At 45.7% G+C, this 16,545-nt stretch overlaps 1 protein-coding gene and 1 pseudogene across 1 annotated transcript in view; one reads left to right on the top strand and one right to left on the bottom strand.

Annotated features, from left to right (window-relative positions):
* LOC146642794 (protein NLRC3-like) overlaps positions 1-16,545 on the bottom strand; it is a 134,241-nt gene that overhangs the window by 15,169 nt on the left and 102,527 nt on the right. The window contains exon 6 of the mRNA XM_085397190.1: positions 12,984-13,157. Within this exon, the coding sequence (XP_085253316.1) occupies positions 12,984-13,157 (174 nt within the window). The remainder of the gene's footprint in view (positions 1-12,983; positions 13,158-16,545) is intronic.
* Positions 6,307-7,829, top strand: LOC146642799 (uncharacterized; annotated as a pseudogene).

Below are 16,545 nucleotides of genomic sequence, written 5' to 3'. Positions count from 1 at the left end.
CTGTTGTAATGGAGGAAGAGAGGAGAACGGCATGGAGAGATGCACGAGGTTAGCTGAACCAAAGTGAGAGACTCAGCTAGTTTTACTGAAGTTACCTAGCACAAAAGAGTGTCGGACTAGAAAGCTAACCGTGTGAGAGCTTCGCAACAGAGTGTGGGGGAAGTGACGTTGTGTTCAATGGTCGCACCGCCGTGAAAAAACTGTGTTTCCAGCTACGACCGCTGAGGCTAAAGGCTAGCCCGGACTGCCTGGCTGCGCCACGGAGGCAGCCGCTATGGACTGTCGGAGAGCTGGACAGTGACTGGCTAACGCGTTGTAGCAGAGACAGCATCCGGTCCGCAGGGAGAGCGGAGAGTGAATTTAGTTTGGGACTGGCGAACGGAAACCTACCGAGCAACTGAACTGTAAGTTGGACTTTCGTGCTCTTACTGGGGAGAAGAGGATTTTTCTCCATCGTCCGGCGTGAGCAGCAAACAGGCCTGCAACAAGTGTGAATGTGAGTGTGTGTGGGGCCCATGTGTGAATATTGTGTATCTAGTGGATTATATAGCATATTTTTGAGTGTACATTCGTGAGTCACTTACCAAGAGGTGATAACATAATTTGTGTTGTTTAACATAATTTCAAAGGGAAATATTTCATTTACACAGCATGTTTCATTTGTTTATGGAGCTGGATATCATTTGAGTTGAGTTAAGAAAAGGGTGTTTTATACATTACTTTTTCCTGCCCTTACATTCAGTAAACGTTTGGTTTGTGTTAAAGAGTTGTCTGGGGTTGATTCTTTTACTACTGGTTAAGTCTAACTTGCAGGCAAAGGTTTACTGATAGTTTCCCTGATTCCTGTCTATACCAGAACCTTTTTGTGGTATCTAGGCTGTAACGAACCTAACACCCCGCCTAGGGGGTCCAAACTGAGGTAAGTGGATTTAGACTCCGTATCACGGGTGGGGTGCTACACAGCTGAGCTCAGTTGTACAGCGGTCTTTCTTCAAACTGAGGCTTTTATCTAAGGTGAGATCATTTATATCTTTTAAAAACCTTGAACGGGCGATCCACGTTTTCATGACGTCCCAGCTGGATTATTGTAACTCCTTATATGTTGGAGTTAGTGGGACCTGCCTGGCAAGACTGCAGCTGGTCCAGAAAGCTGCAGCTCGTCTTCTGACACAAGCTCAAAGACATTTATCGTCCCAACAACCACATATACGCTGGTCCCTCGCTGTAACACAGTTCACCTTTGGCGGCCTCGTTGTTTCGCTGATCTTTTTTGTGCAATTTTGCATGCTTTTGTTTTGTACAGCGCGTTGTGTTCTGCGTCCTGATTGGCTGTAGACCATTGTCAGCCAATCTCGTGCCGTGTCTCCTGTACAGTACAGAATGTGTTCAAATTTACAGCAGTGTGACTCTGCAGTGCTGCACTGTATGTTTGTACGTTTTGTCCCCAACAAACAACAATGATGACGAGACGTTTTGCACCTGTGGTAGCAGCCAAAGGCAGAGGAAGATGCTGACCATCATAGTTTCAACAAGGAGGCAAAAAGGTTGTAACTGTCCACAACAAGAACATCGTAAGGATGGAGTCAGCTTTGGCTTTGTGGCTCAGTGACCGCAGGAAAAAGAACATCGTGCTGGACACCAACATTATCTGCAGAAAAACTCAAAAGCTTTATGAAACTTTACCTGACAGCGAGGAGCCCAGGCCATGGACGAGTGCTCCTCACACAGAACCAAGCTCATTTAATGCCAGCAAAGGCTGATTTGACACATTTCAGAAACACTTTGCTTTCACTCTTTAATAATGAACTTATTTTTCTATGAAGGTTTGAACTTTGTTTAAACAAGAGAGAAAAGTGTGAAAATGTTCATGCCTGTCTGAGAAAAGTGTAGAAAGTGTGCAGTGAGGGTTTAACTGCCTTAAAACTTCTATAATACTTGTAAAACATAAAGCTGCTACTTCATTCTGAGACTTATTTTTAGAACGTAACTCGATAAACGAGCGACCGCAGTACTGTATTGTGTTTATTTTGAAAACTCTCAACAGGATCTTCAGATTTATTTTGAAAGCTTTATCTGGAAAACACAAACACATAAGCAGGAAACAAAGAGCGTGATATGAAACGATAGACGTTTTCATATGGTCATCATATATACATCGTTCTATCGAACAGCCCCAGCTCCTGCTGTCAGTCTCTGTAAATCTGCTCTGAAAACACATTTGTATTCACTGGCTTTTAATACAGCATGAGAGTTATTTGATATTTGATGTGTGATATTAATATTAGGAGTTATTTTAATCGTTATCTTGGATTCTTGTACAGCACTGTGGTCAACGCTGCTGCTGTAATTAATGTGCTATAAACACATAAACAATCTGCAGTTAAACATCCAAAACTAAAGATGTGATCGCTGCCTTTAGAAAATGTGCTGATGCACAAGATATCAGCTCCATTAAGGTGGAATGTGGCCGTGTTAGAAACATGTTGGAAGAAGTTTGAAGCTGAAACTGTGAAGCTGAGAGTGAAAGAGCTCCAGCGTCTGTCACAGGAAACTTTCTTATTTCCACACTGATGAAAGCATCAAGCTTTGATTTCCTGCTGCTTTTATTGAGTCACACTGTGAAACTGAGCCACAGCTGAACCAGCATCCCTGTACAGCAGACACTTACAGCGCTTGGCTGCTTCCATTGGACCCTCTGCACAGAGCTTCAGTTTCCTCTTCTGGTCCCAAAGTGCAGAACAACAAGGTTTCAAACAGCTTCGTTCCAGCAGCATCAGCCACAGACATGCAGAGAGAATCCTTTGGTTGTGTTGTGTGTTTGCATATCTGCTGTGTTGCTTTGTGAGGATGGATCATCTCCTGCAGCTCCAGATAAACAAGCTGGACCTGAACCTGGTAGCTTCACTTAGAAGACACTTGTGACGGGAACGTGTGAGAAGTTTTGTGCAGACAAGTGTGGATTTAGAGTGTGGGACGAGCTCTCCACAGTCTTTGTGGAGATCCACATTCTGCCTGTGAGAAGCTGCAGACATTTGTCCTCCAAATCCACTGAGCAGCTGCTCGTGGTGGTATTAGCTTCATGTGTGCGTGTTAGCATGAAGCCTCGGTCACACTCTGCTGTGGACACGGTCACGGACAGCTGGACGCCTGATGGACGAGTCGTCCTTCCTGTTAAACTTCTTTGAGCATGAGAATAGCATAAGAAGCTCAGTGGACACTGTTCAGTGTTTTAACTCTCGCTTTCTGATGGGTTTAGATTTTATTATTGTCATTTGTATTAGGAAATATTTAACCATATATTCTTAGAGGTGTATAATCAATTGTGTAGTGATAGGATGTGTGATCTTTAGCAGGCTGCAGGGGCTTGGTGTGTATTCCACACTAGAATGCACACCCACATCCTGGGAGCACGAGAGAGGTCGTACCTTCTCTTATTGTTTTATGGCAGGATTAACGTAGCTACGTCTGTTCTAGTCTAAGTGCTTTTTGTTTAGATGAACTGCTGGACTTCCTCACCATGTTATCTAGGGTGAACCATCTAGGGTGAAGGGGGGTCTACCCTCTTCCTGACCAAGGATGTTATATGACCCTTTGATCAGCAGTACCACACACACACACACACACACACACACACACACACACACACACACACACACACACAGAGTATTCTTTGTTCACATGTATACCTATGTGAGATGCTATATGTTAATGACCCTATGCATATTCATGTAACCACAATAAAAGGAGTGCTATGGGGAGCCTGGCTGAGAGTCTGATGGTGGTCAAGTGGTGGAACGACGCTTGGCTCCAGCCAGGTCTCCCTCATGCATGAGTAAACCAGAGAACTTTGGTGCCTTGTGTCTTGCTTTTTGCTGCGTAGCAGATTGTCCTTAACGTTCCAGTGGATAGGTTCAAACTACAAACCTATCATTAATTGGTCCTTCGAGAGCCGGATCCCTGGAGTCGACATTCACCGAGGGGAAAAGAGACACGCCGACAGACTGACGTCAGCCAGGACTTATAGAGGTCCTGCAGCAAAGTCCCGAGGCGTGAGAATTCGTCATCGAGCCGGTGGATTAGCCGTCTGTTTTTTCTCCTCGATGGATGACGATTGACGGGATTCGGGACTGATGCTACTCGCAATAAGCAACACCAAGTAGGTATGTGAAAAATCTAAGCCACTGTGTGAGGCTGAGTTGTAAAGTCTTTATCACTGTGTGCGATAAAGCGTGTAGTCACTGTGTGCGACTATTCTTTGCCGCTGTGTGCAGCAAAGCGCGCATCCACTGTGTGAGGTTGCGTTGAAAGTCTTTATCACTGTGTGCGATAAAGCGCGTGATCACTGCTATGTAAGTCTTTGCCACTGTGTGCGACAAAGCACGCAGTCACTGTGTGAGACTGCGTTGAGACAATAGACCTAATTTTTGTTGTTTGTGTGTGAGGATATTTTTTTTTGTTGTTGTTGTTGTGTGAGTGTGTGCGGAGCAGAACACGTGGTCTGTGACGTCGGCAGCTGTTGTTGTTATTATGGGTTCCCAAGCAACCAAGAGTGTGTCAGAGGGTGACGAGAAGTTTATGGTGAAATTCGCTCCCGGTAGCGCAAAGTATTTAGGACATTGGCGCAAGAAATATGATTTTGAAGGTAAATTGGTTGTAGGACAATGTCAAATGTTAGTAGACCAGTTGACAGTGAAAGCAGCTTGTGCGACAGGGAAATTGAAACAGGAGAGAGAGTTACAAGTGGCGTCCGCTAAATTGTGGTTAGAACAGGCGCAGAAGAGACAGGAGGCAGTGACTATATATACTGACAGTCAGTATGCATATGCTACACTTCATTTCTTTGCCGCTCAGTGGTCAAGACGAGGCATGACAACATCAACAGGTAAACCTGTGGAGCATGCGACATTGTTGCAGGCCCTGTTGAAAGCAGTCTTACTGCCTAGTAAAGTTGCGGTTTGTAAATGTGCAGCACACACACGTGGCACTGACCCCATTGTACTAGGCAACGCCTTTGCAGATAAAATTGCAAAGGAAGCGGCCCTTGGAACACATGGGGTTCATGTTCTGGCGTCACAGGAGCAAACTATGCCCATCACACATGATGTGTTAGCAGACATGCAGTCACACTCACCTCCAGCTGAGAAGCAGCTGTGGCTCACTAAAGGAGCAAGCCTGCGAGGTGATGTCTACTATCTTTGTGATAAACCTATATTGCCTAAGAACCTATATAGGACTGCTGCAAGTTTGAGCCACGGGCTCTGCCATGTCTCGACAGCTGGGATGGTGGCAGCAGTCGAACGGCAGTTTTTCACACTGGGATTCAATGCTTATTCAAAACATTTTTGTAAAGCATGTTTAATATGTTGTAAACATAATGCTCAGGGAAACCTCAGACCTAGGAGAGGAAAGTTTCCCAGACCCAGCTACCCATTTGAAGTAATCCATATGGATTTCATTGAGTTGTCTAACTGTAACACCTACAGGTACTGCCTGGTGATTGTGTGCCCGTTCTCAAAGTGGGTAGAAGTTGTCCCCACTAAGAAAGCAGATGCTATTTCAGTGGCTAAAGTGATATGCAAAAATGTGATCCCAGAGCATGGGATCCCCCAGACTATTTACAGTGACAATGGTCCTCATTTTGTGAATGAAGTAATTGAGAAAATGTCACAACATCTGGGGATAACGCTGAAAAACCATTGCTCATATCACCCACAAAGTGCAGGGCTGGTTGAAAGGACTAATGGCACAGTAAAGCTGAGACTCAGGAAAACAATGGAGGAAACAGGCAGAACATGGGTAGACTGCATTGAGCTAGTGAAAATGTATATGAGAATCACGCCAACTGATAATGGCCTAACGCCTTTTGAAATAATATATGGCAGGCCATTTAGAGTTCCAGTGTTTTGTAATGATAATGATAAAGCAGAAGAAGAAAACACACTAGCAGACTGGATGATTAAAATGCTGAAAAGCAAAGAAGTCATGAGTGCAAATAATCTGCCAGATGATTCTGTTTCTGTACAGGAAGAACGTCTGAAGCCAGGGGACTGGGTACTGATAAAGGTCATAAAGAGGAAGTGCTGGTCGAAGCCACGGTGGGACGGACCATACCAGGCTCTGCTGACAACACCAACTGCTGTGAAGATTGCAGAACGACCCACCTGGATACACCAAAGCCACTGCAAAAAGGTGACACACATCCAGGCCAGCTCGGAGTAAGTGGCAGGAAGACCGGGTACAAAGGGGGGGAAAGCCTCTAGGGCCCTTCGTCTCAATCCGGTGAAGAAACCAACTGAGCCACAGGTACTCATCAGAATGGCTGGTAAAGTGTTGTCTACCCTGCTGGGTGTAATGGCTTTGATGTCATCATGGTCAGCTGTGGAGACCCTGTATGTCCAAGGAAACCACACCCAATACCCTCATGGCTATTCTACAAACTTTTGGTGGCAGTTTATGAATACAACTGCTCACTTGAACAATAGGACGGACTGCTATGTGTGTGCTCATATGCCGTTATCCGCATATACATCTGGACTGTGGCCGTACAGCATACCAGAGGACAGGAGTTGGTGTCTGTTGGGCTTAGCAACTCATCCTGGCAACAGAGTCCTCTGGTCCCAGGCCAACTATAGTACACCTCTGAACATCACCTGGAGTAAGTCGCCACTTATAGATGTGAATTGTTCTGAGCAAACTGACTTATTGGCCTGGCCTCAAGTGTCAGACCCACTGCCAGACATAATATTGCTGAACAAGCTGAATACAGCTCAACTGCCGTTGTGTGTGATGAACAATGGATCACTGTCAGTGGGGGAGCTGCCGCTTCGTTTATGTGGATACATATACACCTACTGCCCTCCAGAGAATGAGAGCAGGTGTATGAAATGCTTGACCAGTGCAAAGTGAGCTGAGAACTTGACATTAAGGAGGACTGAATGCAAGTCCAACCGGGCTTACAGGATACCAGTAAAAGCAAAGAGTCAGAATGGACAGGATGTGCAAGGATGGTGCCGAGCAGTAAAGGAACAAGAGTTTTGGCTGATTGGTATTTCTTGTGTGGACATAAAGCCTATCTATCACTCCCTGAGGGATGGGGAGGATTGTGTGCCGTGGTGAAGTTATCGGATCATGTCTTCTTCATGGACAGAGTTGAACATCACCCTAGCAACCGACGGAAGCGTGAGGTGAATATAGCCTCACCTAACTCTTTTGGAGTGACAGTAGACACTGGAGTGCCACGAGAATTCCGCATTTGGAGTGGAGGAGCTAAATTCTTCCAAAGTTTGATCCCAAACATCGGAGTTGCAGAGGTGCGGGATCATGTGGAGATCAACCGATATGCCTTACTGCGACACATTAATCTCACTAAGACTCTGGGAACAGCCTTAGCGGAGGAGCAAAAGGCCATCAGAACGATGGTACTGCAGAACAGGCTGACCCTAGACTTGATAACAGCATCACAAGGAGGAGTGTGTAAGCTGATTGGAGAGACATGTTGTACGTTTATTCCGGATGGATATACGACTGGAGGAGACATCTATGAGGCACTGCAGAACTTAACTGCTCTGCAGAAATATGTGGCGGACCACACATCAGGAGGAGACACGTCACAAGGCTGGATAGCCTGGTTGACATCTGGACCATGGTGGAATATGTTTCTAAAGTTTTTGACTCCCATTCTTACATTATTGGCTTTGCTTTGCTTGTTTACAGGTTGCATTTTGCCATGTGTAAGATCGATGGTGAATAAAATGATTGCTAACACCTTTACCAATTTCATACTGTTGCAGCAGAGTGACATGGATGCTAAGGCTAATATGTGTGTATGAAATGAAGCCTGCACTGAAAATGTTGACAAGTGGTGTAGAGCTGAAGATATATATATGCCGTATAGCCTTAAAAAATGACAATACAGGGTGGTGATGATGGGTTTAGATTTTATTATTGTCATTCTAAAGAAGGGCATCAAAAAAGCCAAACACCATTACAAAAAGAAGGTAGAAGAACACTTCTCCAACTCCAACCCCCGACGCATGTGGCAAGGACTCCAGACCATCACAGACTACAGGACCACCAAACCCTCCCCCGCATCCTCTGATGTCTCCTTCCTCAACGAGCTCAACAACTTTTATGCTCGTTTTGAGCGAGGGAACCCCACAACCACAACCAAAGCAGACATGACGCCAGACCACCAACCTATGACTCTCTCCCCCACCGATGTAGGAGCGGTGCTGAGCAGGATCAATGTCCACAAGGCTGCAGGCCCTGATGGCATCCCCGGGCGTGTTCTCAGAGCGTGTTCTGGGGAGCTTGCAGGAGTGCTCACAGACATATTCAATCTGTCCTTGGCCCACGCTGTGGTACCGGCCTGCTTCAAATCCACCTCCATCGTCCCGATACCCAAAAACTCCAACCCATCTTGCCTCAATGATTACCGCCCAGTAGCACTCACCCCCATCATCACTAAGTGCTTAGAGCGACTGGTCCTAGCACACTTCAAATCCTGTCTCCCCCCCATCCTGGACCCCCACCAATTCGCATACCGCCGGAACAGGAGCACAGAGGATGCAGTCTCCATCGCAATGCACTCTGTCCTCTCACACCTGGACAACAACAACACCTACGCCAGAATGCTGTTTATAGACTTCAGTTCAGCATTCAATACAATCCACCCCTCACAACTCATCGGGAAACTGACAGACCTGGGTATCAGTTCCCTCATCTGCAAATGGTTACTGGACTTCCTGACCAACCGCCCCCAACATGTCCGGCTGGATAACCGCTGCTCATCTACCATCACAATGAACACCGGTGTACCACAAGGCTGTGTGATGAGCCCTTTCCTCTACTCCCTCTTCACCCACGACTGCAGACCTGCTGATGGTTCCAACACCATCATTAAGTTTGCAGATGACACCACGGTGATTGGCCTCATCAGTGACAACGATGAGGCCGCCTACAGGGAGGAGGTGGATCGTCTGGCTGAGTGGTGCGACAGAAACAACCTGCTGCTTAACACCGAGAAGACCAAGGAGCTCATCGTGGACTACAGGAGGAATGCTGACCCACATCCACCCATCCACATTAAGGGGACGGCTGTGGAGCGTGTGAGCAGCTTCAAGTTCCTGGGAGTCCACATCTCCGAGGATCTCACCTGGACGACCAACTGCTCCAAGCTGGTCAAGAAGGCTCACCAGCGCCTCTTCTTCTTGAGGACTCTGAGGAAGAACCACCTGTCCTCAGACATCCTGGTGAACTTCTATCGCTGCACCATCGAGAGCATCCTGACCAACTGTATAACAGTCTGGTACGGGAACTGCTCTGCCTCGGACCGGAAGGCGTTGCAGAGGGTCGTGAAAACTGCCCAGCGCATCGCCGGAGCACCACTTCCTGCCATAAAAGACATCTACAGGAAGCGGTGTCTGAAAAGGGCTGGGAAAATCATCAAAGACCCCAGTCACCCATCACATGGACTCTTCACCCTCCTGCCCTCTGGGAGGTGCTACAGGAGCCTCCGGACTAAGACCACCAGGTACCGGAACAGCTTCTTCCCCACAGCTGTCAGACTCCTGAACTCTGCCTCCTGACATCTGACCCACGTTAAACTCATGGACTGAACATACACACACCCACAATGGACAACTGTACCCTCAAACACAATAATAACATGGACTGAACCACCACTCACAACCACTAGCACTTTATATAGCCTCTGTAGAAACTATCTACATATCTCACTTATCTTAACTGCACTACTGTATAGCTCTGTGTAAATAATCATTCTGTACATTCGATAATTTTTAATCCTACAACTGTTTACAACTTGCATAGTTCCCATTTCTGTATAGCTGTATATCCCAGATTCTGTAAAGTTATTTATTTCATATTCTGTATAGTTTTTCATATTTATATCCTGTTCATATCCTGTACATAGCTTGTACTCACTACAGCCTGTACATACTTATAGTTATAGAATATTCACAACATACTTCATACCGTGTACATTATAACATACCATAATAGACCCATTTCTGTAATATACTCACATATCTATATTATTGCTAATATATATTGTAATATATCTATATCACTAAAGCACTTCTGGATGGATGCAAACTGCATTTCGTTGCCCTGTACCTGTGCAGGTGCAATGACAATAAAGTTGAATTCTATTCTATTCTATTCTATTTGTATTAGGAAATATTTAACCATATATTCTTAGAGGTGTATAATCAATTGTGTAGTGATAGGATGTGTGATCTTTAGCAGGCTGCAGGGGCTTGGTGTGTATTCCACACTGGAATGCACACCCACATCCTGGGAGCACGAGAGAGGTCGTACCTTCTCTTATTGTTTTATGGCAGGATTAACGTAGCTACGTCTGTTCTAGTCTAAGTGCTTTTTGTTTAGATGAACTGCTGGACTTCCTCACCACACACACACACACACACACACACACACACACACACACACACACACACACACACACACACACACACAGTATTCTTTGTTCACATGTATACCTATGTGAGATGCTATATGTTAATGACCCTATGCATATTCATGTAACCACAATAAAAGGAGTGCTATGGGGAGCCTGGCTGAGAGTCTGATGGTGGTCAAGTGGTGGAACGACGCTTGGCTCCAGCCAGGTCTCCCTCATGCATGAGTAAACCAGAGAACTTTGGTGCCTTGTGTCTTGCTTTTTGCTGCGTAGCAGATTGTCCTTAACGTTCCAGTGGATATGGTTCAAACTACAAACCTATCACTGTCACTACAGCTTCACAAACAACAGCACAAGCAGAGCAGCCCACTGCCTGCATGGCTGGGACAGCGCCCCCTGGTGACTGTAAACCACTACAACATGTAGACGGCCGTCTGCAGGCTGGATGTAGCACCACCGCAGAGACGTGCTGCAGCTCTGTTTAGTTACCCAGCTGACAGCAGAGGCTGTAGTTTACTGTTACCAACATGGAAAACTGAAGCTTCACCAGCTGGAGCTACAGAGCTGGAGAACAAAGGAGACTGAGAGGCCAGAATGATGTGGGAGGAAACATCAAGAGCCTGTTTGAAAGGAGACACATGTGGATGCTGTGCCAGTCTGTGGTCTGTCAGAAGTCAGCTGAGTCACACTGCAAGAAGCTGCAGAATCTCAGAGGAGGAGATTTGGAAGTGTTTGTGGGACAAACTGGACTCAAAGAAAGAAGATGTTTGTGAAGTCTTTGGTGGAGGTGAGCAGTGTGAAGCAGAACACATGCAGATGAATCAGGAGGTCAGCATCAGTGTCTCCTTGTGGTGGACGGTAAAAGAATCAGAGCCAACGCTCCCGTCCACCCTCGGCATGAAGCAGTGCTGTTTCTGAAACAGGAGGACAAGTCCAGAGAAGACAGAGGAAGCAAAGATGAGGGTGGGACAGGACAGCAGGACTTCCTTCACACCTGCAGCTCCATCACACTGCTGTAGCTCCTCTTCATCACACATGTACCTGCAGCCTGTCTTCAAGTCCAGGAGTCACCTCCACACAGTGTAGAAGCCTCCTGTGCAGACCATGGAGTCCAGCCTCTGTCAGGGAAGTCGGCACTAAAGCCTGAAAGACTTCAATCTGTCTCTGCTCCACCCGAGAAAGACCAGCACCGTACTTGTTGTGCATTCAAGGAGGGAACATCAGCGCTGCATCGTGGGAACAACACCGCAGGAACAAAGACACAGCACGGCCGATGAAGGACGAGGACAAAGGAAAGGTGAGTGAGAAGACCCTGGTGGTGTGGACGGACCTGCAGGGGCTCCAAGACTGAGGAGCAGAGACGTCCATGTACCAGCTGAGGATGCTGCAGTGATCCAGGGAGCTCGGTCCAATCTGAGGCCGTGTGAACTACGTGGACCACAGTTTCTTCACAGACTTCAGCCACGTGAACATCTGGAGATCCAACAGTGCACGAGCTGTGAGCCATCAGCTGTTTCTCTCATCAGCTGCTGTAATGAGAGCTGCTGGAATCATCTCGAGCAGCAGGAAATCACTGATGTTGTTTCTAAACAAAGATATGGGACTGAGCTCCGCTGAGCTCCTACTTTCATCCAGATAGAAACTGCTACAGTCTGCTGATTATTGCTTTGCCTCCATCACACGAGCTCTTTATCCTGTTCTTCACTCTCATTGGTTCTTTGTCTGCTTGTTTTTACAACAGTAGTCTTCTGATTGGTCAAAGACAATCAGCTGTGACTAAATGTAGCTCCTACAGCAGTGATGGGAATAACTACTGAAGCTAATCCAGTATCAAAGCTCAGGAATCAGCAGCTCCCACCTCGTTTTCTTTCAACAACTATTTTTAGCTGCTGTGTTTTTGTGTTTCTGCAGACCTCAGACATCCTGCTGCTCTGGACAACTTTTTCATTCTTTTTTTATCATTCTTTTGCTTTTCTTTTATTATTATGTTATATGTATTAATATGTGAAACACTTATTCTTTGTGTTTTTGCTTTGCTCCTGTCAAACTGCTTTAATAAAATCTGCTGCAGTCTAAACTGTGGACGTTCCCTTTTTAACCCTTTGTGAAACAATAAAGGTTTAAATCTGAGTATTCATCTATGTTAGTGTTTAATGGGTCTAATAGGTTGCTTTGGCCTTTCCCAGTAATATCTTCCCTTGCAGTCTGTGGTCCAGGCTTCTAAAACCATCCCAGGTTAACAAGAACTACAATCTAGAGGAGAGCTGCCATAACAGGTGTGACTGATGAGATCTGACCTGCAAGGTTACTCAGGTTTGTTTGTATCAGGACAAGCAGGGAAGCCGCCTGGACGTCAAAGTAGTTAGAGCTGGGCGAGTGTCCTCACCCACATCGGCTTCACAACTCTGCATCATCTACTGAGTAAGACTCAGAGCATCAGAGATTAGAAGGTCTACAAAGAGCTGAACCAGACTTCCTGTATAAAGGTTTTAGTTCCACAGATCGACAGTGTCAGCACAACTAAAACGTGGAGACTGACCTCAGAGTTTCAATTTGATGTTGTGGATTCTCCAGAAGAACACACAGCTGCTTCACTCCTGAATCCTGAAGCTTGTGGTAGCTCAGGTCCACCTCTCTGGGATACGAAGGGTTGAGCTTCAGCACTGCTTCCAGATAATCACAGCTGATCTCTGACAAATCACAGCGCTCCAATCTGTATAGAGAATGAAAGATGTAAGTTTATTAGACAAAGTGCTTGAAATCATTCAGTGTTTCATCATCTGTTCAGAGCTGAAGAAGGTTCAGAATGTAGAAGTTTAGAAAATGGAAACTCCAAACAGCTGAAGCCAACAGGAAGCAGCTTCAAACAAACACAACAAGAGAAAAAACTCTGAATGTTTCACATTAAAGTCGTACATTTCTAACAAGAGTGTTTTAAAGACAGAGTCACTGATGATCATCTTCTGCCCAGTAAAACTTTGGTTTTCCACATGTGAGTGTTAATGATGCACAAAGACTGTGAGTGCAAAGAGGGAGCGAGGAGGATGACAGAGAGATGGTACAGGAGCATCAAGAACCCGGCGAGGAAATGAGCAGAAGGACTTTGGAGCCTGTTGGATTGAAGCTTTCACAGAGACGTGTTTGACTGGACACCACCAGGACAGACTTTTAATCCCAGGATTTGGATGAGCTTTCTGTCTTTATGGTCACAAATGATGCTGTAACTCTGTGAATGTCCTGGAACTGTCAGCAGTGTGGTTACGTCCTTTTGACCTGAGTTTCCACAGCTCTTATAACAGCAGTGTACATTCAGACTGAGACACGCTTCAGTCTGTATGGACCTGTTTCTGTAGCTGCCACCATCATTCTACGGTCGTGTCCAAATTCATGGGCTGCATCCTCCCGAGGACCCGGCCTTTGCGGTCTACGTGGGCTGGGTCCTCAGAAGGTCGGGTAGGCTGGAAATAAACGGCTGGGGAAATTGGACGGTCTAGCCTTCTGATTAGCGTCACCGCTGTCTTGGTGGAGTTTAATAAACTCAGCCGTCTGCTCCTTGCTATCTAAAATATAACAGGACACTGGCGTAAATTCTCGACCGTCTCATACTTCTGTTTAATCAGTTTTCTGTTTGACGTTTAGTCAGCTCTGTAAAGACCAAGGAGGAACCCACCTGGGGGATTTATAAAGTTTTATTTTATCTAATCTAATAACTTTAATCTCAGCCAAACCGATTTACTCACGAACAAACAAAACACTGAAAGAAGCCCAACAATAACATTTTGAGGTTGTCTAAGTGACTTATATATCACGTTTAACCTGAGTAGCGAAAGTCCGCGGTGATCTGAAAATGATGTGCCGGGAGTTGTGCCGTTCTCGGCGGCTTCAGTGACCCTCGAGCTCCCGGCGAGCTATCGAGCTGGTGGGTAGCAGACGTCTCCGAAAACGTCGAAGCACTTTTGCAAATATGCGGTATCTTGATAAACCGAGCAGATATTTGATGTTTACACAGCTACTTTCTCGCCTGAAAATATGTTAAAAGTTTATTTTGTGACCGAAAAAGATTAGTATGAGTAATTTTAAAACTTAGTAGCGGCCGCCATTGTTGGAAACTGGAGTTTGGCTGGGCCGCGCTATGAATTCTGGGATATGGTAGGCCACGAAGGACACACCCGACCCATCCTTCAAATTCGGGGAAAAGGAGGACGCATTTGTTGGCTGCATTCGGAGGAGTCTACGAATTTGGACAGCCTTCGACGTGTCGCTGTGACGTAATCGGTCTACAAATGCGGCCTCAGGAGGATGCAGCCCATGAATTTGGACACGACCTACATGTTTGTACATCAGCTTATCAAATACTGTCTGCTGTCTTCATTTATTACTCTTCACCTGCTTCACTGTCACTGTGTGGGCGGAGCTGTCTGAGCCCTGCCCACACAGACACAGCTCCTCTCTGGAGCAAAACTTCTGCTTCATCTCCGCCTCTTTTCTTCATCCTCCACCTCTCTTTTCTCTTCTTCGGTGTTCTGCAGCCACAGAGCCTCACAGCCATTAGCACGCCCATACCTGAGCAGCTAGCATTACCCAGCATGCCGTGCAGCAGTGTCAGTTTGTAAATGTGCAAGAATTCCTGCTCCAAACTGTTTCACAGAGTGCTGTGTGCCGTGACCTTTGACCTGCTAAAGACAGTCAGCTGTGGATTATTCATTGTTGTGTCTGATACTTAGAACTGTGAGGAAGAAGCTACACAGTTAATCAGGGTCCCCTCTCTCTGAATCAGGAAAGGTGGGCAGGCCGCGTGTGGGCCGCGGGCCATACGTTGAGTATCACTGTTTGAAATGTGAACATTGTTCTGCTGCAGTCAATGGACTAAACCAGAGAAGAAGAAAACAGACTTTACCATGAAGATCCTCAGTGTGGATCAGTATAATATCAGCCTGATGTCTGCAGTTTAGTGTCAGCACAACTTTCACATCATATTCATCTCAGCACAACTAAAACATGCTGACTGACCTCAGAGTTTCAAATCGACATCGTGGATTCTCCCGAAAATCACACAGATGCTTCACTCCTGAACCCTTCAGGTTGCTGTAGGTTCCACTCAGGTCCACCTCTGTGGGATTCGAGGGGTTGGACTTCAGTGCTGCTGCCAGATATTCAAGGCCAATATCTGACAAACCACAGCTCTTCAATCTGTATAAAGAATGAAAGATGTAAGTTTATTAGACAAAGTGCTTGAAATCATTCAGTGTTTCATCATCTGTTCAGAGCTGAAGAAGGTTCAGAATGTAGAAGTTTAGAAAATGGAAACTCCAAACAGCTGAAGCCAACAGGAAGCAGCTTCAAACAAACACAACAAGAGAAAAAACTCTGAATGTTTCACATTAAAGTCGTACATTTCTCATAAAAACAGGACAAAGACTTGAAAAAGTCATGTTTTTCCTTCCAGGAACCACATGGCTTCACTTTTAAAGGTGAAGTGTGACAGAAATGGACATATTTGAAGTCCAACACCTTTTTCCAGTCACATTATTAAAGCAGAAAAACTACAAGCTCATTTTCATTCCAACAAGTCATCTTCTGACCTGGACTAACAACACTGGTCTCTATGTGCAGCTGGCTGTGAGACCAGTGCTCAGGGAGAGTCTACAAAGTGCAACACTGAAAGAACATCACACACTCATTTGCTTCCAGCACTTTCACACAAACATCTACTGTCATTATTGTCACCAAACTCTGTGGATCCTTTATTGCAAATTCAAATGGGATCAAATGGTCAGACAAAAGAGGGTTATGAGGAAATATGATGAAATGTTGTGTATTAGCAGCAAGTTATTGAATCATTTTCCTCAGAAACCAAACAAAATGATTGACAAACATGTTTTTACAAACTCAGTGTTGGACTTGGATCAGCAGGATAAGCTGATGTTTAAAGGCATTTGAGTCTCGCTGTATGAGAGTCCAGTTCTTACTCAATATTTATGGATGATGTTCTTTCAGTGTTGCACTTTGTAGACGCTCCCTGAGCCTCACAGCCAGCTGCACATGGACCAGCTGACATTACCCAGCATTAGAGGCGGCTGTAAAAAATTCATGTTCCCATT

Source organism: Rhamphochromis longiceps, linkage group LG23, assembly GCF_057381845.1.
Source record: "Rhamphochromis longiceps isolate RC_006_pf linkage group LG23, R_longiceps_female_GT1.1, whole genome shotgun sequence".
Classification (NCBI taxonomy): Eukaryota; Metazoa; Chordata; class Actinopteri; order Cichliformes; family Cichlidae; genus Rhamphochromis; species Rhamphochromis longiceps.
This window is presented reverse-complemented; position numbering and strand designations above follow the sequence as displayed.